Genomic DNA, 22994 nt, shown 5'->3' with positions numbered 1-22994 from the left:
GGCCCAGTAAGTAAAAATGCATAAATGGCATTATACTATCCATAAAAGTCCCAGCAATAAAAATTGTTATGGATTGAATTGTGCATTCCAAATATTCCTGTGCACCTGAGAGTGTGACTTTATTTGGAGATAGGATTTTTACAGGGGTGATCATGTGAAAATGAGGTTATTAGTGTGGACTCTAATCCAATATGACTGATTTCATTATAAAAAGGGGAAATTAGGAGACACATACACATACAAGAACACCAAGTAAACATGAAGACAGCCATTTACAAGCCAAGGACAGAGGCCTGGAGCAGATCTTTCCCTCACAGTCCTCAGAAGGAACCAATCCCATCTACATCCATGTTTTAGACTTCTAACCTCCAGAACTCTGAAACAGTAAATTTCTATGTCACCCGATTTGTGGTACTGTGTTACGACAGTCCTAGCAAACTTATATATTATAGAATAATATTGAATGTCAACTATAATTAAATATATATAAGTGTATATATACATATATACATATACACATACACACACACATATATATATATATATATACATGTATGTATAGTCACAGGATATAAAGTACTGCATAGGGAATACAGTCAATGGTATTTTAACAGCTATATATGTGGTCAAGGGGTAGTAGGCATGGGGGGGTGGTTATCACTTTGTGAGGCGTGTAAATGTCTAATCAATATGTTGTGTTGTATACCTGAAACTAATATAAAAAATAAAATTAAAAAATAATAAATAAATAAGAATCCAACCCTCCACCCTCTACCATGGCATTATTAACCTGAACTGTGCTGTACCCTTTTTCCTGAAAGCTTTTCTATACAATTTTTAAATTACCATCTATGCCAAGATTCCAAAAACTCTTATTTTATCTTGACATAAATTATAATCACTTGAAAAAGAAAGAAAAATGGCTACATGAATACCAATCTATTCTATTTCAGTCCTTAAAATCATTAAATATCACTATGAAATAAACCTTGTGATTTCATATAAAATATATTACACCTACATAACTTTAATTATAAAAATAATTGTGGGAAGTTTTATATATGATTTAAATATATTCACTAAATCTGTATTTCTCAAATGTATTGTACAGAACCATAGACTCATCCCAATAAGTTTGGAAAATACTGCGCTCTGTATGTCCTTATTGGAGTTACAACACCATTCTCATCATAACCTGCTTAACTTTCTGTAGCTCAGAATGTTCCAAGTAAATTTGACCATAGAGCACTTTTAAACTTAAAACCTGTTAAAATCCTATGCAATGCCTTTTGGGAAATGCAGCGATAAGTTGCTAATATTTAAATTAAAATTCATCTAAATTAACACTTTACTCATACCCCAGAAGTTTTTACAAATACTAAATTACAAAAGAATCAACCATGTGACACAAAAGCACTTAAATTATATGCATTGTAAAATTTGTTTCCCTCCTTGCATCTTAGGAACTGAATTTTATGAGAAAAATCATAATCACCATGAACAATTAACACTAATCCATCAAATTAATAGATGTAACATGTCCTCACTTACAGATCTTGCAACAGCCTTCATTATAAAGCTTCACCACCCCTTCATTCTAGGAGGAGAGAAGGAATAAAGTCAAAACTCACAGTGTTTGTTTATTTACTCTTAGACTAGAAATAGAAAACTAACTTTCTCAATATTTTTATTAAATTTCACATCTTTACAGGAAAATGATTGGAATTTAACTATTTCTAATAAGAATTCCTTTGTTTTTAAAGTTAGAAGCAGATATTTTGTCTATTTTTTTCTTATTTCTTTATTAATAACATAAAAGACTGCAAAAAGATAACTTACTTAAAAGAACACATTTTAAACACCACAAAAATGTCTTACCAAAGCAAAGTACTAAGAGGTACTCTAAATAGAGGCCATTATATTATTTCAACTCCTCAAAATAAAATAAGCTCTTCTATGGGACTACATGTAGTTCCTGACTATAACGTATCTTTTTCCTTAATATTTTATTCAAAAAAAATTTTCCCACTTCAGGATGGTTCCTGCCTAAGGCTAAATTTTAACCATTGTATTGATTATCTTTTGGAATTCTTACAGTAAGTTGCTATTGCTTTTAGTAACTTACTAATTGAAATTCAAATTAAAGAATAATTTACTCTATAAAAAACAATCTGTAAAACAAGATGGTTCCTAAAACTCTTTCCAGAGATGAAAAGTTATTACTTAATATATATTATATCTAGCTAGCCATCTAGCAAGCTAGCCATCATCACTAAATGGAGACATCTTGAAAAAACAAAACTCAATGACACTATGCTATTTCTCTACACTTAAGAAAAATATTGCCTCACAAAACAGAACAAAGCTCACTTTTAATTAGGAATTATTATCTACTAAATAATTAGAGCTACAAAGAATCTTTTAAAAAAAATCTTATCACTTTCAAAACTCTACTCTCCCAAAGGACTCTCTCTGAGAGAATAGGAATTGGGAGAACAAAACTGAAGGATCAGCAATCCCGTGGCATGTGCGAAATTCCACAGTGGTCTGTGTTCAGAGAAGCTAGGATAAATTTCACTTAGGTCAGCATGTACTGAAAAGTGAATGACGTCATAAATCTGGCTGTGTTTAAGAAAGAAAAAAATGGGTCAAGCTCTGATTGTTTAGCTTATTGATCCATATTGAAAGAGGAGAAAGGTCTTCTGATCAAATGATTTTTCAATAATCCTTTGATCTACATATTAAAACCCAGAGATAGTATAATGTCTATTCAGGGAAGAGTCAAAATTATTTGGAACACTATATATAATTCAAAATGGCAAACTGAGGAAATATAATAGAGAGTTTATGTATACACGAAAATAAAACATTCACCAAAATAAATAAGCCACACGTATGTATGAATGACCTTGGAAAACATATTATTTTCTAAATTATATTTAATACTAAATTTTCTTAGATAAAACAAAGTACAAACCAGTTTGCATTCAGTCTCATTAAAAGGGGGACAGACCATACTGAAGTTCAGAATCATTGTCCCTTCATCAGTCTTAACACATTCATATGTGGTACAATTATAATTCCATGTACTCCCCTCCTAAAAATAAAAGACAAAGTTACTGTCTTGCTATTAAAATTTGCTGTATTTCTTAAGTAGAATACTTCCAATCCAAGTTATCAAAAGTCAAGTCAAGATGCAGAAAGTCTCCTGTGACACAAAATATCCATCTGGAAATGTCCACAAATTATCTAAAATGATTAAAAATACATATGTGTATATATGTGTGTGTGTGTGTTGTGTGTGTGTGTGTGTGTGTGTGTGTTTGGTTTCATACTACGTAGTAGAACTAAGATATAAATGTGAAGTAAAGCAATAGACAGGAAAGAAGTAAAAGATACCTGTTTCTACTACAAAATTAATTATCTAATTTGGTCAAGTGTCAAAGGTCTTGCTGTACTATTTCTCTCACTAATTATAAAACAACAAACCATATTACATAATACACCTCCTTTCTTGAAATTTGTTTATTCTTCCTCCTACTCCCTTATCACCAAAATATTTTTTAAATCATCAGATGATGGTGATAATTGACCTATAATTCTAGCTTCATGTATCTTATCGTTATTTTTAAAAACTACTCCTATTCTTCTAACAAATTTTTAAACATAATAACTTTATTTCATTCCTGATTTCAAAATTCCTGTTTAGAAATAAGGTCAGATAAACAAAATTCTTGCATAAATATTGGGTTATAATTATTGATCTCTATTTTATTTTTCATAACCCACATTTTTAAATGTTAGTCAAACTCTGGCTTGCAGATTCCTTGTGGACCAGTAAGAATTTTAACTAACATCCTTTTCTCTAAATTTTATTTTAGTTTATGAATAACTTCACGTCTTCTTGAACCTTAACTGGAAAAGATCTACAAGTCTAGGTATAAAAGAAGATAAAATATTCAAATTCATGAAATAGTAATGTCTAATTTATCTGAAATAAAAAATTTGTTTCATAAAAATTAGATTTCTAGATAACTACAGCTTATCCTTGAAAGAGACAAGAGTTAATAATGATCTTGATATTTATTTACCTATATTGCATTTCTTTTGTTCTAAAAAAATACTTTGAATATAATTTAATATTTTATTTAAATTTCAGGGGTATCACCATGAATTTAACTATATACACCAATGGTTAATTATATGCATCAATCTATAGAGTTTGTGTTGTGTTTTTTTGAAATCCTCAAGTTATTATATTTTTTCAAATAGTCTTCAATTCCTTTTCTCTCACTGACACCTCTGTCTCTTCATAATTTTGTAAGCTTCCTTTTTGAAGACTCCTCTTTAATTTTATATATATATATAACAAAATTATAAAATATATATTACAAATATATATATATATTCTAATATATTAGAAAACAGAAATACTGCTAGGATAAACCGATAAATAACTATGTAAATCAATAACACTATTTTTCACATAATTGTAAAACAACTGACTACAGCACAAAAATAGTTGTTCATTTTTCTTATTTAATAAAATGTAAAGGATTGAAAAATCCTTTACGTGAGCAATCCCATGTAATTAAGAACACCAGAAATAATATCTCCAGATAATTAAACTAGTAATGAAACAAAATGTAAGGATAGCAATAATAAATTGTAACTATCTTCAGATAATGGAAGTTATAAACACAATTTGTGAGCTTCATAAATTGATCACGACACTAACAAAATTACAAAGCTTCATAAAAAATTCTGGGGAAGAAGTAAGTTAGTCTGCAAACATATATAGAATTATTATGAAATAATGGAAGAATTCTAGATAATTATTTTATTGTTTTCAGTAGAAAGATGTGAGATAGCATTAATGTCTCTTGGGATCTTCTTTTTAAAAATCTGACAAATATTCTAAATCTTTTCTCTTATGTACCAAAATCTTCAATACCTGAAATAGTAAAGTGCTAACATTTTGAGTTTCAGATGTCTATCAAAATGCTTTATTTCAAATAAGTAAATAAACTATTGTTCTTTTTCTTCATGATTAGAAATCAACATTTCTCAAAGCCCATTGCTCACATCTAAAAACAAAAGTGAAGATCTATGATAAATTCAGTTTGAGAAACAAGTTAAGCATGTTCATTTACAACACAAATTATAGATACTTTAGAATGTAACTGTCTTGTCCATTGTAAGCATACTGTATATGGGTGTGTTTATTGTATGCAGAACTTGTGTGTGACATTTTTCAAATTTATTTGACTTAAGAATGTTTTCTTCAGAAAGTAGCATAGAAAGCTACCCACCAAGGAACATATTTTAAGAAATAAGGAATTCATACCTCATATATAACTGATGTTCCATTTTCCATTTGAAATTTGCAGGACACATTTTTGCAGGAACCACAACAATCATAATCACTAGGAGATGGAACATACGCCTGGTGCTGCATATGACAATAATACATTGAATTAGCCTCACAACAATATCAATACTTTAAATTAATTATTCTGAAAGTGCTTCCCAATGTAAATGTATGCTCTCTCAGAATACTTGTAAGCATTTCTAAGGTTGAATCTGAAGCACTTCATATAATGTCTTTATACAGCTACAAAGTGTGATCAAACAATATGGTGCATATTTAAATTTTAAAAAATTATTACAGTAAAAGACACATTGTCATTAATCCCCTTCAAAATATTCCCCCTCACTTCAAACACACTTATCCGATCGTTCTTGCCACTTTCTGAAGCAGTTCTGGAAATCCTCTTTCGTGAGTGTCTTTAGTTGCGTTGTCATGGCTGCCTCAATGTCCTGAATTGATTCAAAACATTTTCCTTTCATGGTCATTCTGACTTTGGGGAAGAACCAGAAGTCACATGGTACCAGATCTGATCTAGTGAATAAGGTGGATGAGGACACACCATAATGGTTTTATTCGACAAAAATTGCTGTACCAGAAATGACATGTGACCTGGAATGTTGTCATGATGGAGGATAAAACCTTGCTCATTTCATGTTAATGTGTTGTTAGTCATCCATGATTTACAGCACACTTTAAAATACACCTTCTCTCAACACCCAACTGACTGCACGAAGTTGAAATTTGTCATACACTGTTACTAAGGTTCCATGCGCCACTTCCCGTATTGAAGATCCCTGACTTTCTGTTGGATGGCACTCGGCAGCAGCATTCACCATATTTTGTGATCACAATGGAAAGGCTCTGTGTTACACATCGCTTCTAGTACAGCATCGCTTTTATTCTGTCAAATAAAAACATATGGTGTGTCCTCATCCACCTTATTCACTGGATCTGGCACGCTGAGAATTTTGGCTCTTCCTCAAAGACAAAATGACCATGAAAGGTAAATGTTTTGAATCGATTCAGAACATCGAGGCAGCCACGACAGTGCAACTAAAGACACTCATGAAAGAGGACTTCAGAACTGCTTCAGGAAGTGGCAAGAATGATGGGATAAGTGTGTTCAAACTGTCCAAGTGTATATTTTTAACTTAGTGAATGTGAATTATTCACTAGTTCAAATTCTAGAGCTGCCATTTTAAAATTGACTAACTCTCACCAGAATGACCTATAAAGAATACTTACAACATCACATTCTTTTGAACAATTCACCGTTGTAAAATTCAGAGTGTGAAAGCCTGTATGGTTATCTTTTTCTTCCAGACACTCTATTATGTGACAAAAGTCCCCTTCCAAGTACTTTATCATAGACAGGGCAGGATTCAATACTGATACTTCTTGGAATACACACACATCATCCTTTTCTGAGAAAAGAAAAATAGCAAAAAGTACTATATTGAGTTTTTAATTAATCAATGGAATTTTAGTTAAATCTATGTTTTCATTGTGATGTGCAATTTTTATCAAAACCAGTGAAGATCTTTACCTTTATATATTGTTAATAACTTAAGAGTTTACTTAATAATAAGTGTAGCACATTTATTCCTTAACATACAATAAGAAATTGGTCTGTAAACTCAACTACTACCGTGTTTCCCCAAAAATAAGACTGGTTCTTATATTAAGTTTTGCTCCAAAAGACCACATTAGGGCTTATGTTCAGAGGATGTCATCCTGAAAAATCACGCTAGGGCTTATTTTCCGGTTAGGTCTCATTTTCGGGGAAACATGGTATTTACTGTTTGAACTTCCTCCAAAAGCTATATTTTATCACAGATTCCAGAATTTTAGACCTAAGAGACTGTTAAGCTACTAGCTGTTCCCTCTTCCAGAAGCATAACATGACACTTTTGGGGAGTGGATATAGATGGAGGCAGCATCTAAATTAATAGTAATAGGTCTCGGGGTGGCCAGTTAGCTCAGTTGGTTAGAGTGTGATGCTTGTAATACCAGGACTGCCAGTTCAATCCCCACAGGGGTCACTGTGAGCTGTACCCTCCACAACTAGATAGAAATAACTACTTGCTTGGAGCTGATGGGTCCTGGAAAAACACACTTAAAAATAAATAGAAGGGAAAAAAAAATTCCACATTCATGATGGAATTGTATAATATTTCATGGTTTTTAATTATTTTAAAAGGAGATTTTCTGTGTTTTTGTGTTGAAAAATAGTCATGAAAATTATACTTCATGATGAAGGCAGCTCATATAAGGTGTTATCGTATCTTTAAAAGTTGCATGTTAGGGTAGTCTAGAATCATGCTAGGGCTACCTAGTGATGAAGAAATCAGCTTAAGCTCTTTGTGCCTCACCAGCAATGAATTTAATTAAGCCTTCTCTCATATAAAAATGTCAAGCTGTTGAATAAAAATTTTATTTTCTATTAACCTACTAATACTTAATATGAAAATTTGTTATTTCACAGAAAAATCAACTCTCTGTTTTGCAGTGTTAACATCAATAATAATAAAACAGCGAGCAAAAAGCTCTCTTTTAGATGTGTTTTTTTAAGTTAAATATATACATATATGAACCCTACCATCAACTTTCAGCTTCTGAAAAAAATTTTATTTTTCAAATTTCTCAGAACATTTAGAGATATTACAAAAGAGAAAACTGAAATATAATAGCACATTTTTATACTAAAAAGCTGGCAAATGTCTTAAAATGTGTAATACATCTCATAGAAAATTATTTTTAATTATTAAATAGCAAACAACAGATACCAATAATATTTAGTATCATTTAAAAGTTACAGAAAACATAGTTACCACAGAGATACTGCACACATCCACAGTCACTCTGAAAGTTAAGGTCTATTGTAGTAAATTCTCCCTATTAGAAAGATATTATTATTATTATTATTATTATTATTATTATATGACTTATCATATGGCTTACTATATGGCTTACTATATGACAATGGTTAAAAAAAATACATGATGTAGTATCTAATAAGTTCCCTAGCACACAGCCACAGATAGAGCAGGTTCTTAATAAATATTTGATAGTAAACAGGCTTGGATTAACTCAGTGGTCATTTAATACACAGCCCATGGAAAACATTCACAACAAACAATGGGATCATGGACGACTTAATCTCTCTAAACTTTCATTCCCTTATCTAGGAAATGAGTGAAAGTGGGTAAGATGATCCTTATGGTCTGTCCTAACTTTAAAATATTGTTTGATTCTGAGCCTCGTGTGGGCAAATGGAGATAAGATAATGCTTGCTAAACCTGGCTCCTTTGTTTGGTGGAAATGTCCTTGATCTGTTCTATAGATGTGATCCCGGACTCTGCTGTCTGCCTGAGTAAGGCTGCTATAGCATACAAGGCAGGAGCAGAAGAGCATACTGCGGTGATTAATAGCACAGACTGGGGAACAACACTAGCCTTGGGCTGACCCTGCGCTGCTACTTACTAAGTGTGTGATGTAGAGCAGGCTAGTCGGCCAGTTTGCTCCTCACGCCTTTTCCTTTGTAAAATGGGAATAATATTTGCCTGCCTCTTAGGAATGTTGAGAGAGATGAATGGGTCAACATATGTAAAGCGCTTAAAATAGAGCTGACACACAGAACATGCTGTATACCCTTTAGCTGTTAGCAAATTATTGTCATGACCAGTACTCAAACTTCGCCATATTAGGAATGATATAGATTCCTCTCAAATGTAGGACCAGGCCTAAAGTTTCAAGATGCATTTTCAATATCAACTTTTCCGGGGTGCATTTGATTTTCATACCGTGTCAGTATTAAAATAAATTTGATTCTTAACACAAAAAATGATTCAAATAAATTAATAGTAATATATGAAAGGCACTTTTCCCTATAAACTAGTAATATCTTACTTTTCATAGTGTTTTACAAGTTGTAAAGTAGTTGCATAAACAATGACTCGTATGTCGTGACACAATTCCAATGAGATTGGAAATAACATTTTAGAAATGTAGAGTAAAAAGAAGTAATAAATGAAATTCTCTCACTGTGTTAGCTACTCCAAAAGATTGGATAAGGAAATAGTGAGTTCACTCTAACTCTTTTAAGTCACTCATGCACTTGTATTTTAGTAGTTAAATCCACAATTCCCACTGTGCCCTCTCAAGTTTAGGCTTAAATCTTCTGTTCTTCCCTTCTTACTTATTTCCTTTGAGATCTTATCCACATGTTTAGTTACACTTTTATGCTCATAAGTACCCAATTTCCCCTAGAGGAAATATCTTGTGATTTTGCTACCAATACTTAATATTACATCAAATATGGTGGCATTTTTTTAATCTGAAGTAAGCATCCTTCTCCTTTAGAGTCAGTAGCAAAATCACCTTAAGTTTTTTCCACTTTTTGGCTATTATAAATAGTGCTGCTATGAACATTCATGCATGAGCTTTTTTTGGACAAATGTGTTCATTTCTCATGGGTATATACCTAAGAGTGGAATTATTAAGTTATATGGTAACTCTATATTTAACCATTTGAGTAAATAGCAGGCTGTTTTCCAAAGCCACTGTGCTATTTTATAATCCCATCAGCAGCATACAGGGTTCCAGTTTCTCCACATCCTAAACATGTATTAATATCTGCCTTTTTTTAATGGTATGAACTGGCATGTCACTGTAGTTTTGATTTGCATTTAACTGATAGCTAATGATGTCAGTTTATGGATCTTTTCATGTGTTATTGGCCATTGGATACCTTTATTTGTCTAAGTATACCCATACAAATGTCTAAGTATAACCATACAATGGAATATTATTTAACAGTAAAAAAGAATGAAGTACTGATACATGGTACAACAAGAATGAGCCTTGAAAATCTCATACTAATTGAAAGGAATTACAAAAGAACACATAATATATGATTCCATTTATATAAAATTCCAAAATAGGCAAATCTATAGAGATAAAAAGTAGATTCCTGATTTCCTATCGCTGGGGAGATTGGAGAAAAATGAGGAGTAACTGCTAATAGGTACAGAGTTTCTTTTTAGGGTTATAAAATTGTGTTGATGGTTACACAATTCTATGAATATACTAAGAACCATTGAATTGCACACTTTAAATGTCTGAGTTATATGGTAATGTGATTTATATTTCAATAAAACTGTTACAAAAAAAGAAATACTGCAAAGGCTTAACATAGACTCTTTAGGTTGAAATATATCTGTTTTCTATGTGAAAAACTAATGTGATATTAAATATATACATATATCATCTTAGGCATAAATACTTAGCCATCGTTCAGAATGAGTACTCAGGACCAATGGATGAGGTCGATGCTTATATAGAACCATCAATGTTAAAACTAAATTATCATACATGGCTGGTTACTTATATTCGGGTAAGATGTTCAAGGATATTGAAGCTACAATGAATAGTTATGTTGTGTGTGCCCAGAACAATGCTAATAAATAATAGACACTCAATAAATACTTGCAACATTGAGCAATGTCAAAGTTTGATTCATAAATAATATTCAGACATTGAAAGGTGAACTGGTAGTAAACTTGATGGGCCAGCATCTTGCACAAATGTTGGGGAAGGAGAACACAATGAAAGGGTAAATGGAGAATGGTAGAAAACCACTCACTAGAAGTGGGGAAGAAGAAAAGGGAGGAACAGATAGAAATGTGATTCGTTGTTTAATGGTTAGACTGAGATAGGTAGTAAAGGCACCAAAAAAAAAAAAAGCAGAGTTAAGGTAACAACCACAGCAAGTTTAAAGAATAAACATAAAGGCTCCTATCCAAAAAAGCTTCAAAAGACCCAGAACACAGGAGGCAAAAAATCCCATAGGAAGAAGGACTAGTTTACATTGTGTTGAAAGATTTATTATTGAAATGTCTCAAGATGTCATGTTACTTCTTTCAGGCCAGCAGGGGAATTCTGAAAGAGGCTGGGTACTAGTGAAATCCCAGTCTACTCTGAGCTACTCTTTTGGCCATCAGAGTGTTTGTCCGAAGATCCAGTATTCTTGGATTCTTGGTGTACGAGCCCTGTGACCTTGGAAGTTTTTAAAGCCTCCCTCCCCTGGACACACACACGTAAAATATGTTACACAAAGCCTGAGTCTTCCATTTTGCCCTCCTGAATTCGACCCCACCCCCCCTCCTCTTCCATATAGACCTCTCTACACTCAAGGTGCTCATTCATGAATGGCTATACTAGTCTCTTGCTGATCTCATGCCCTACAGTGTTTTACTGCCCTTATCCTGCTACACAGGACTATCAATGTCTGCTCCCTCAAACACCATTTTTATAATTCCTGTCTGATACAGGACACTTTCCATCTCCTATCATATAAAACTATACTAAGCTCCTCAGGGTAGGGCTTTGCATTTTCAAATGGCTGGCACCATGACCACACATAACTGGTTTTCAATAAATGTTAGTTGAATGACTAACTGAAAAGAATATATGAATAAATCAAATCTAAATCCCTCAGCCTTGTCTTTAAAGCCCTCCCCAGTTTACCAGTTTGGATAGTTCTTCATCTCTCATCATTCCTCCTCCAGTTAACTCTTTCTCAAGGAAAGAAAGAGGTCATGGTCCTTCAATATGCATATCTTACCTTATTTACCTTATTTACTCATGTTCATTCTAGCCCCTGTCTGGAATAGTTTACCTCTTTTCATCCATTTTTCCTAACTTGACTATCACTTTCTTCCAAATTTTTCTTGATAGCCACGTTCCTTAAAAAGTTCTCCATGATAATCTACACATTGTGGTTAACATTATGAGTATTCTGGAGGTATTGTAGTAATAATTATAGCTGGTACTAATTGAGCCTTTGCTATGTGTCATGTACTATCTAATTTATATTAATTTATTTCATTCTCCTTGCACAGGTATTGTTATTACTTTTTATTTCAGGTGAGGAAAATGAGTCACAGATAAAGAGAGGCCAGACCACTAATAGAAACAAGACAGTCTTCACTTGCTTTTGTTCTTCTGTCAACTTATATCTTAGTTACACTTTGTAAGGGAAATGAAAGAACTAAGACAGAGTGGAAAGAATGAAGGAATACACACATACACAAAGCAATCCCTGGTTTGAGTCCTAAAGATCTCAGTCAATCATTTACTCTCTCTAGACCTCAATTTCCTTATTTACAAAATGAGCAAAACATACTTACTTTGTGGAGATTTAACAAAATAATATAAACATGTTATGTAAACTATGAAGGATTTAAGAAAAATACAATATAATTCTACTCTTTTCTGTAGGTGTGTATATAGTACACACAAAATAATCAAATGAGAGAATGTTTATGAAAGCTATTTAAACATTCTATGAAAATAATAGATAATAACTCATCATTGCAGTAAATGTTAGATTAATGCTTTTGTAAAATACAATTAAATGTATTTATTTGACATACAAACATAATTAACATATAAAACTTGATGCATTTGGAGATAAATATACATCCATGAAACCACCACCATAACCTAGGCCAAGACTGACAAAATATTTTTTTAATGCTTTACTTCATTTTAAGACCAGTGAACTTAAGTAGATACAAGACTAATAGATACATTCACCAGTGAAAAAAATAACATACTTCTTATCTCAAGTAAAATATAAAACGTTGACAGCTCCCTAATATCAAAGCACATGATTTTAATCTACTTCAGTACAACTTAATAAGGATAATTACATTAACCCTGAGAAGAATTCAGAAATGAGAGAGATAAAGGAAGAACAAAGGAAATTAAATTTTATGACAAGTCAATCAAAATATGTATTCTTACCACTTCGCAGGTTGGCATAACAAGGCTTTCACAGCTACATTCTAAAAGGCAAAAACCAACATATTTATATTGATCAGAATACATTAAAATATTGAAATAAAACTTTAAAAAATGAGGATTAATTACCACAACGCCATATTGGACAACATTGACCAGATACATGTTCTTTCACAAGTTTCATATCTGCTGCACAGTTGAGTAGTGGCACAGGACAAAGATTTGGCTCACAAACTAAATAGAAAAAATACATGGGTAAAGATTAACTTCATGTAATCACTAGTTTTTGCTACCTACCATTTAGTGCACTGCCATTGCTAATGTAATGCATGAGTTTGTATCTCCCCAGTGCTGCCTCTCCCACTGCCCAGTTACCATGTATTGATGAGAACAAGCAAATGCTTCATAAGACAAACAACAGTAGTAGAACTAGGATAGCTCATCAGGTGAAGAAGCCTGAGAAATGGCTGGAGTACAAGAGAAAGGAAGTAAAGTGGCTATGGAATCACCTGGATATCTACTAATTCTAGGATATCAGGCAGTCGCAGCTAATCTATTTTAGGGAGGTAATAACATTATCCAAGAAGAGCTCTCAGAAGTAAGAAAGCATTATATATATTCAACATGTATTTTATATGCTAGAATTCAACTGAAGTCTTAAACATTGGTCACATCTAAATATTTTTAATTACTTAAAATATACTTACCACAGTAATACTGAGGACAACATAAGTGTGTGGTATTAAGATCCACAGTGAGAAATTCCCCATCAGTGCATAGTGGAATAGGTTCAGTGCAAGGTTCACAAACTAAAGGTAAAAGAAAAAAACAGAAGTTACAGCTGAGCTAAAAAAAAAAAAAATCTAATTATTAGTTCAGATTATTGCATGCATTAAAAATCAACATAAAATACTTTATGTTTAATAACATAGAAAACAAGAAAAATAAGGCTTTAACAGATCTCTTTGTATGGTCATAAAAATAATAACACTGCCTGAGTATGTTGCCTTATGCTTGCCAAGCATAGTGACATAAAACATCATCTTACCAGAAGTATTAGGCATTAACATTCCAGAATAACTTGCTCTTACTAGGATAAAAATATTGACTAATTTATTTGTTTCCTTACTTCACGACTCTTGATTACTCCAATTTATGGGTGAATAATGTAGTAGGCACTTTTGAGCTGTTTAGTATCCCTCTCTCAACTTTGATAACAATTCTCTAAATGACCTTGAGGAAATGCCCCACCCATGCAGACTTAGAGTGACTGTTATAAAGGTGCTTTGCTCTCATCAGGCCTCTCTATGGGAATAACCCACATTAGTTGAATCGGAATCTCTTTCTATGTCATTTGAATCATAAGTAGAAGCATGCCAGGAATGGAAATAGATGTTGCAGATTCAATAATTAGTAACTGACAGAGCAGCTGGGTCCTTTCCTTCCCTGGGCTTGATCTGTTTCATCTTGAGCCTATAAAATACTGATCTCCAAATCTTCCCAATAATTGGTTGTGCTAAAGCTAGCTAGAATCAATCATTTTTTGCCATTTGAAGTTGAACTTTAACTGATACAAATAATGTGTTTTGATTTTCATAAGTACATTTAAAACCTACATTAATCACCAATCTTTTAAATGATAATTCATTTAAAATGGAAAATAGAGAGTTCTTTATTTTTAAATGTCTAGTTCATAAGACAAAATACATAGTTCCGTATACCGTCATTACCCAGACAACTTTCATTTCTACCATTCTCTTTCAAGATCATCATAACTCACATGTGATATAGTTTTAAAGAGGTCCTGTAATATCTTAGCAGAATCTTTACTCTACTTGGTTCTTCAAGAAAAGCTAAGGCTAGATTTTTCTCCTAACATAACTAGGTGGTTGGCCTTATTAAAGAAAAAAGAAAAGCTTGATTATATTATCGTGATCATGTTTTGACTGATATACACATAGTCTTTGTTGATAGGGGAAAGTAGTACTAATTGTCACAATTTTTAAGAGTCATTTAAAATGTTGGACTTTCTCCTGAACCAGATGGTTACACAGAAGAATTTTACCAAACATTCAAAGAAGAATTAACACCTATCCTTCTCAAGCTATTCCAAACAATTCAAGAGGGTGGAAGGCTTTCAACCTCATTTTTAGAGGCCACTGTTACCCTGATTCCAAACCCAGACAAAGACATTACAATAAAGAGAAAATTATAGGCTGATATTCCTGATGAACATAGATGCAAAAATCCTCAACAAAATATTAATAAACTGAATTCAGCAATGCATTAAAAATATCCTATACCGTGATCAAATGGAATTTATTCCTGGGATACAAGGTTGGTTATATATCCACAAATCAATTAATATGATACACTACATAAACAAAACGAAGGATAAAAATCATATGATCATGCAGTAAAAGCATTTAATGAAATCCAGCACTGTTTATGATAAGAACTCTCAGTGAAGTGAGAATAGAGGGAACATACTACAATATAAGGCCATATATAACAAACACATAGCTAACACAATACTGAATGGGGAAAAGCTAAAACTATTCTCCTTAAGATCAGGAAAAAGACAAGGATGCCCACTTTCACCACTTTTATTCACCGTAGTACTGGAAGTCTTAGCAACCACAATCAGACAAGAAGAAGAAAGTAAAGCCATCCAAATTGGAAAGAAAGAAGTAAAACTGTCATTATTTTCAGACTACGTATAGAGAACACCAAAGACTCCACCAAAAAAACTATAAGAACTGATAAATGAATTCAGTAAAGTATCAGGATACAAAATTAGTAGTCAGAAATTGGTTGCATTTTTACACACCAATAACAAACTACTAGAAAGAGAAATTAAGAAAATAATCCCATTTATAATTGCATCAAAAAAATACCTAGGAATAAATTTAACCAAAGAAGTAAAAGACCTATACTCAGATAATTATAAGACACTGAGGAGAAAAATTAAAGAAGATAAAAATAAATGGAAGCATATACCATGTTCATGGATAGGAAGAATTAACATAGTTAAAATGCCCATACGATGCAAAGCAATCTATACGTTCAGTGCAATCTCTATCAAAATACTGATGGCCTTTTTCACAGAACTAGAACACATAATCTTAAATTTTATATGGAACCATAAAAGACTCCAAAGAGTCATGGCAATCTTGAGAAAGAAGAACTAAGTATCATGCTACCCGATATCAAACTATACTACAAGTCCATACTAATCAAAACAGCATGGTATTGGCATAAAAAATAGACACAGAAGTCAATGGAATAGCATAGAGAGCCCAGAAATAAACCCAAGTATAAATGGTTATTTAATTTATGACCAAGGAAACAAGAGTATACAATGGGGTAAAGACAGTCTATTCAATAAATGGTGTTGGGAAAACAGCACAGATACATGCAAAAAAAAAAAAAATGAAATAGGACCACCTTCTGACTCCATATACAAAAATAAACTCAAAATGGATTAAAGAATTAAATATAAAACCCGAAACCATAAAACTTCTAAAAGAAAACATAGGCAGTAAACTCTCTGATACTACTCTTAGTAATATTTTTTTTTCTGATATGTCACTTCAGGCAAGGAAAACAAAAGGAAAAATAAACACCAAACTAAAAAGTTTTTGCCCAGCAAAGGAAACCATCAACAAAACAGAAAGACAACCTACTGAATGGGAGAAGGTATTCACCACTGGTACATCTGACAAAGAGTTAATATCCAAAATTTATAAAGAACTCACCAAAAATCTAACAATCCAATGAAAAAAATTAGCCAAGGACCTGAATAGACATTTCTCCAAAGATGGCATACACATGGGTCAGTAGACATATGAAAAGATGCTCTACATCACTAATCATTGGAGAAATGCAAATTAAAACCACAATGAGATATCACTTCATACCTGTTGAATGGCCATCACCAATAAATCAATAAACAACAAGTGTTGATGAGGATGTGGAGAAAAGGGAACCTCTGTGTACTATTGGTGGAATTATAAATTTGTGCAGCCACCATAGAAAACAGTATGAAGGTTCCTCAAAAACTTAAAAATAAAACTACCTTATGATTGAGCAATTCCACTTCTGGGTATTCATCTAAAGAAATCTGAAACACTAATTCACAAAGATATGTGCATCCTTATGTTCATTGCAGCATTATTTATAATAGCCAAAATATGGAAGCAACTTAAGTATCCATCAATAGACAACTGGATAAAAAAGATGTGGTATATATTTATACAAGGAAATATTACTCTGCCATAAAAAGTGAAATGTTACCATTCATGCAACATAGATGGACCTAGAAGGTATTATGCTAAGTGAAATAAGTCAAAAAGAGAAAGATAAATACCACATGATCTCACTTATATGTGTGGTGTAAAGAACAATACAGAAACAGACTCATAGATACAGAGAACAAGCTGATGGTTACCAAATGGGAGGGGGTTTTGTGGGCAGGGTAAGAAAGGTGAAGGAACTAAGTACGAATTGGTAGTTACAAAAATGTCATGAGAAGGTAAAAAGCATAGGAATATAGTCAATAATATTGTGATAGCATTGCATGGTGTCAGATGGTTGTTGCACTTATTATTCTGATTACTTCTTTAGGTATATAAATGTTGAACAACTAATGCGTACACCTGAAATTAATATAATATTCTATGTTAGCTGTATTGTAATAAAAATCTTTTAAAGACACACACCCACACATCCAGCAATAAAAATAAAATAAAGTAAAATAAATAATAAAATAAAATGCTGGACTTTTATTTTCTATCATTTTTATTTAGTTGAATTCTTTTAACAGCAGAACACTGGTTTCTATCAGTCTCATAAAATTCACTTCAAATAAGAGATTTTTCCCTACATCCTCCTTCTTCTTTTAAGAAATTATTTCACAGGTCACTCACCACAGAGAGGAGCAAAACAGCAAGGCTCATCCTGCTGAACTTGAATCATGAATTGGTCTTCTCTGCATTCTGGTATTGAAATACTGGGGCATTTAACTGGATCACATTCTGCAGAAACACAAAGATTTGAAACTCTGTATAGAGTGAGATGACAAAATAAATGTGTGATATATATGTGTGTGTGTATATATATATACATATATATATATACACATATATATTATATATGTATTCTATTTCCCATGTATTTGCACTAAGATTAAGATCTTTAAAATGACTTAATTACTATATACACATATTTATATAACATATAAAGTATATATGTGTATATGTATATATACATATATGTGTGTGTGTGTTTGTGTGTGTATCTATATCTATATCTATCTATCTATCTATATGTATATATATATATATATATATATATATATATATATATATATATATGGAGAGAGAGAGAGAGAAAGTGCCAAAAAAATGAATACACATTTTAAGAAATGAAAAAACTATTAAAATTGTAATGCTCAATATATACCAATACCAAAATATGAATACAAGTCTTGTTTGACTTCTGCAATATAAGAGGTGCTCAAAGTAGTTACCATCAGCGTCCGGACACTTTGACCAAAGTGTCGATTTGTATACATTTTTTTGGCTGGTTAATAAACTATCTTTAGGAAGACAATTCCACAATTTTTAATATAATAGATCATTTCCTTGTAGACACAAAGAATGAAAATTTAATCCACTGTTCTGAATGAAAAGTGACCCTCACTCTTATTTTTCCTAATTAATTTCTCACCACATTTGTACTGTGGACAGCAAGAAAGAGGGCTGTGACCAATGGTCAATTTTTGACTCTCCGTACATGTTGGAATGGTAGTTTCACACAAGGTCATGTCACATCCTGCAAATAAGAAACAAAAGCATTAAAATATTAGTGAACATAACTAAAATCTCGTGTTTCTTACTCAAAGCAGGGAAACGATTTTCATTATACATGTTTTTATACTGAAACCAAAAACATTTAGCTCACAAAATGGGCTATATGTGAAAAGGGAGCAGATTTAAGGTTTATTTTTTACTGTCTTTCACCTGTGTTTGTCATAAGTCAAAGATTTCCAGATCCTTTAGAGTGTCATGTATTACTGAATATTATTAATTGCTAATAGCCAGAGTTTTGCATGTGTATTTGCAAGATTAACGAAACCATAATAGGCAAATCTTGCTTTGAGAAAGTGTAAGTGACCTTTATGGAAATACTTCCATTGTTATTCAATCCTTATAATTTTTTTTTTTATGCCAAGCATCATGCACGCCCTGCTTTTTCACAAAGAATATGAGCATGTTTTCTGGCATTAACTGACTTTAAGGCTTCAGCCTGAGTACATACCACAAACTTCCAGTGAACAGCAGGACAGCTTATCAACGGTGCCCAGGGTGACTTCAGCTTCTCGTTCACAAATTGGTGAGGGCTCTTGTTCACAGACAGGTTCTATAGGAATAATGCTTCCATTCCCCAGACATTGGTAGAGGGCACATTCATTAATGCCCCCATTCCAAATCTCCCCAGCAGTACGGGGTTGGTCTTCAATATCAGTACATGCTTTAAAAAATTGGCAATATTATATCACTCATTACCTGGACAATAAAATCAATTAAGCTGTGATGTTTTGATTTCATCCTGTGACCTGGCCTGGTGACATAAGTAACATGTCACATATCTATCCTTTTTCAGATTTCTCTTTTTATTCACCAGCTACTAGCTTATATTTTCCTTTAATGAAATTTTTGATGTAGTCTATAGAAAACATATTACCCTTATAAAACTCTCTGTAAATTCACATAGCTTCTTCCATAAATAATGTAATTTGTTAACTATTTTTTCATTTTAACTCTTGTTAATATAATTTATTAACTTGGACAAACTCAGTGCATAAATTTAAATGTTTTAAAACATTAATTGTTAAAAATGCATGGTATTAGAAAATAAGGTAGTTCTTATCTCACATTAACATTTTGTCATACAAAAATTCAAAACATTTCAGCTTTAAAATCTAAACATAGAAAGCAACCAAGCAAAATATTTAGTGACTCTTATCAGTTTTATTATCAAAGTTTTACTAAACAATAAACATGGCCCTCTAGTAGTTCTTTAAGAAATAATAAAGATAAACATAGTGACCAACCATATCCCCAGCATCCAATGGACTTATATTATCCTATTCACTAGCAGCAAACCAACTTCAACAAGTTTGTGTTTGCCATTGAAAAGAGTATTTGTGGAAGACTTTGAGAATATACAGACATGTAAGCAAGCATATACAGCAAGCATAAGTATGTCTGTATATTCTCAAAGTCTTCCACAAATACTCTTTTCAATGGCAAACACAAACTTGTTTCTGAAACTACACATGCATTTCACTTCTACATGCATTTCACTTCTATTTCTACTTTGCCTTTATTAGCTACCGTGTTTCCCCAAAAATACCGTTTCCCCGAAAATAAGACCTAGCTGGACAATCAGTTCTAATGCGTCTTTTGGAGCGTTATGTTATGCTATGCTATGCTATACTATACTATGCTATGCTATGCTATGTTATGTTATATAAGACCCGGTCTTATTTTAATATAAGACCTGGCCTTATATTAATTTTTGCTCCAAAAGATGCATTAGAGCTGATGGTCCGGCTAGGTCTTATTTTCAGGGTCACACGGTAAGACCTAGCCAGACAATCAGCTCTAAATGAGTCTTTTGGAGCAAAAATTAATATAAGACCCGGTCTTCTTTTACCATAACATAAGATCAGGTCTAATATATGATATGATATTATATGATATGATATGATATGATATGATATGATATGATATGATATAATACTGGGTTTTTTAATAATTTTTGCTCCAGAAGATGCACTAGAGCTGATTGTCTGGCTGGGTCTTATTTTTGGGGAAACACGGTAAATCTCTTTTTCTTCCAACTATAATGAAGAGACTTATAACTGATAAAGCACATACTTCAATTTTCCCAATTTTGCACATTTTTCATATAAAGCAACCATGGAGATAATGTGTCAGTATAAAATGGTTGAAAATTAAAGTAGAAATATTACATTTTTTCTCCCAGATAACACTATTTTTTCTGTAGGCAGTATTGAAAAATGCTTTGCATTATTTTCTGCATTCCCACACTAACCTTATAGAACTGTGATATTATTTTCCTCATTTTACAAATGCATAACTCAGGCTCATAGACATAAACCTGAATCATTAATATGTGAAATAATTGGAATTTAAATTTAGTCCACATGCTATACTCTTAATTCTTGATTTACTATACTCTTTCCTCATTATTACAGCTGAGGTAGAGATTAAAAATCATCACCAGCAAAGCTCCTAATTTTGGTAACTTCAGGTGACATTGTATAAAAATCAAACTACAAACTCATTTCCTTTCCAAAACCTACATTACCTTTGATCAACCTTTCTCAGCACCTCTCTCCAGGATCTAAAAATATTTGAGTTGTTTTCTGGACCCCAAAGTGGTCATTTTATACATTGCTTACCACATTCTTTCTCTGGAATGCACTGAGTTGAATATGGCCTGTGAAGAATGGTTCCATTTTTGCATACACAGTCTTCTCTTAAATTCAAACAGGAAGTGTGTCCATAGAACCATCTGTTCAAACATGTTCTTGCTTCACAGGGTCGTACACAAGGTTGATATTCCTTCCCCTCTGGGCAACTCAGTGCTATGAATAGCAAAGGACAGAATTTGCTAAAGATAGAAGTAACCTATTTGAATTCTAGTAAAAGGAAGAATATGTCAAGTGTCATTTTCTTGCCGAAAATGACTTTTCACATTTCAGTCTCTTCAAATTCTATTTTTTGTTTATTACATAATCATAAATCAGAAACAAAACAATCAATGGTATTTTTTAGTATCTTCCAGGTGTCCAGCTAGTATTATGTTATGACAAGAAAAGTTCATCTAATTTATATCAAATAAATATGACCAGCAGGAAACCCAAATCTCATTAGCATCAATAAAGAGTCGGCTATTATGAAGTTATTGCTCTGCGGTGAGAGAATATATAAGAGTCTACTCAGAATAAGAAATACACTTTATATATGTAACTCAACCAAGTCATAAAAATGAAAAATGCTACAGGTTTAGGTTTATTCCTTCACTTTCAAAAGAAACTACCATTGCTCAGAAGTTTCTACATAATGTTTTAGAAAATTCTTGTTTATTTTCAATTATCTTAAAAAGTCACAGTGTTATAAAATGAACAAACAGACTCGTGGTCAAGATGGCGGAGGAGATAAGCGCTGTGCTTGCCTCCTCTTATGACCACATCAAAATTACAACTAAACTACAGAACAACCACCATGGAGAATCACCTGAGGTCTAGTTGAACTGAAGTCCTATAACTAAGGACATGCAGAAGAAACCAAATGGAGACTGTCAGGAGGGGCAGAGAGGTGGAACAGGCTGGTACCACACCCAGGTGTGGAAGTTAAAAATTAGGAGGGCTATCTCAGCTGTTGAGGTCTAAGGAATGAAGGGTCCCATTCCCCACCAGGCTCCCCAGCCTAGGATTCCAGTGCCAGGAAGAAAGGGCCCTAGGCTTTGAAAACCAGAAAAGATGGTGGCTGAGTGAGACAGAGTCAAGGCATTCTTCTTAAAAGGCCTGCACACAGAGTTACTCACAATGGACTCACGCCAAGCTCTAGTGCTGGGGCAGCAGCTCAAAGGTACTAGGAATAAATATATGGGGAGATATTGAATTATCTGGCTTCAAGGCAAAGGCTGGAAGGGCAGCTTTCTCCCAAATAGAAGTGCTAGCAGAAGTAATTGTTTCTTTGTTAAGCCCCTTTTACTCCTG

General features: G+C 32.7%; 1 protein-coding gene across 1 annotated transcript in view; it reads right to left on the bottom strand.

Moving 5' to 3' along the window:
• The window catches only part of OTOGL (otogelin like), a gene marked incomplete at its 5' end in the record, with an annotated part of 143353 nt that overhangs the window by 3620 nt on the left and 116739 nt on the right, over positions 1-22994 (bottom strand). Inside the window, 12 exons of the mRNA XM_081060233.1 lie at positions 1552-1597; positions 2978-3097; positions 5348-5452; positions 6617-6795; positions 8203-8266; positions 13181-13221; positions 13307-13411; positions 13885-13986; positions 18106-18213; positions 18908-19012; positions 19499-19711; positions 21672-21857. Of these exons, the coding sequence (XP_080916359.1) occupies positions 1552-1597; positions 2978-3097; positions 5348-5452; positions 6617-6795; positions 8203-8266; positions 13181-13221; positions 13307-13411; positions 13885-13986; positions 18106-18213; positions 18908-19012; positions 19499-19711; positions 21672-21857 (1374 nt within the window). The remainder of the gene's footprint in view (positions 1-1551; positions 1598-2977; positions 3098-5347; positions 5453-6616; positions 6796-8202; positions 8267-13180; positions 13222-13306; positions 13412-13884; positions 13987-18105; positions 18214-18907; positions 19013-19498; positions 19712-21671; positions 21858-22994) is intronic.

The sequence above is a fragment of the Rhinolophus hipposideros genome (genome assembly GCF_964194185.1).
Source record: "Rhinolophus hipposideros genome assembly, chromosome: 9".
In the NCBI taxonomy this organism is placed as follows: domain Eukaryota; kingdom Metazoa; phylum Chordata; class Mammalia; order Chiroptera; family Rhinolophidae; genus Rhinolophus; species Rhinolophus hipposideros.
This window is presented reverse-complemented; position numbering and strand designations above follow the sequence as displayed.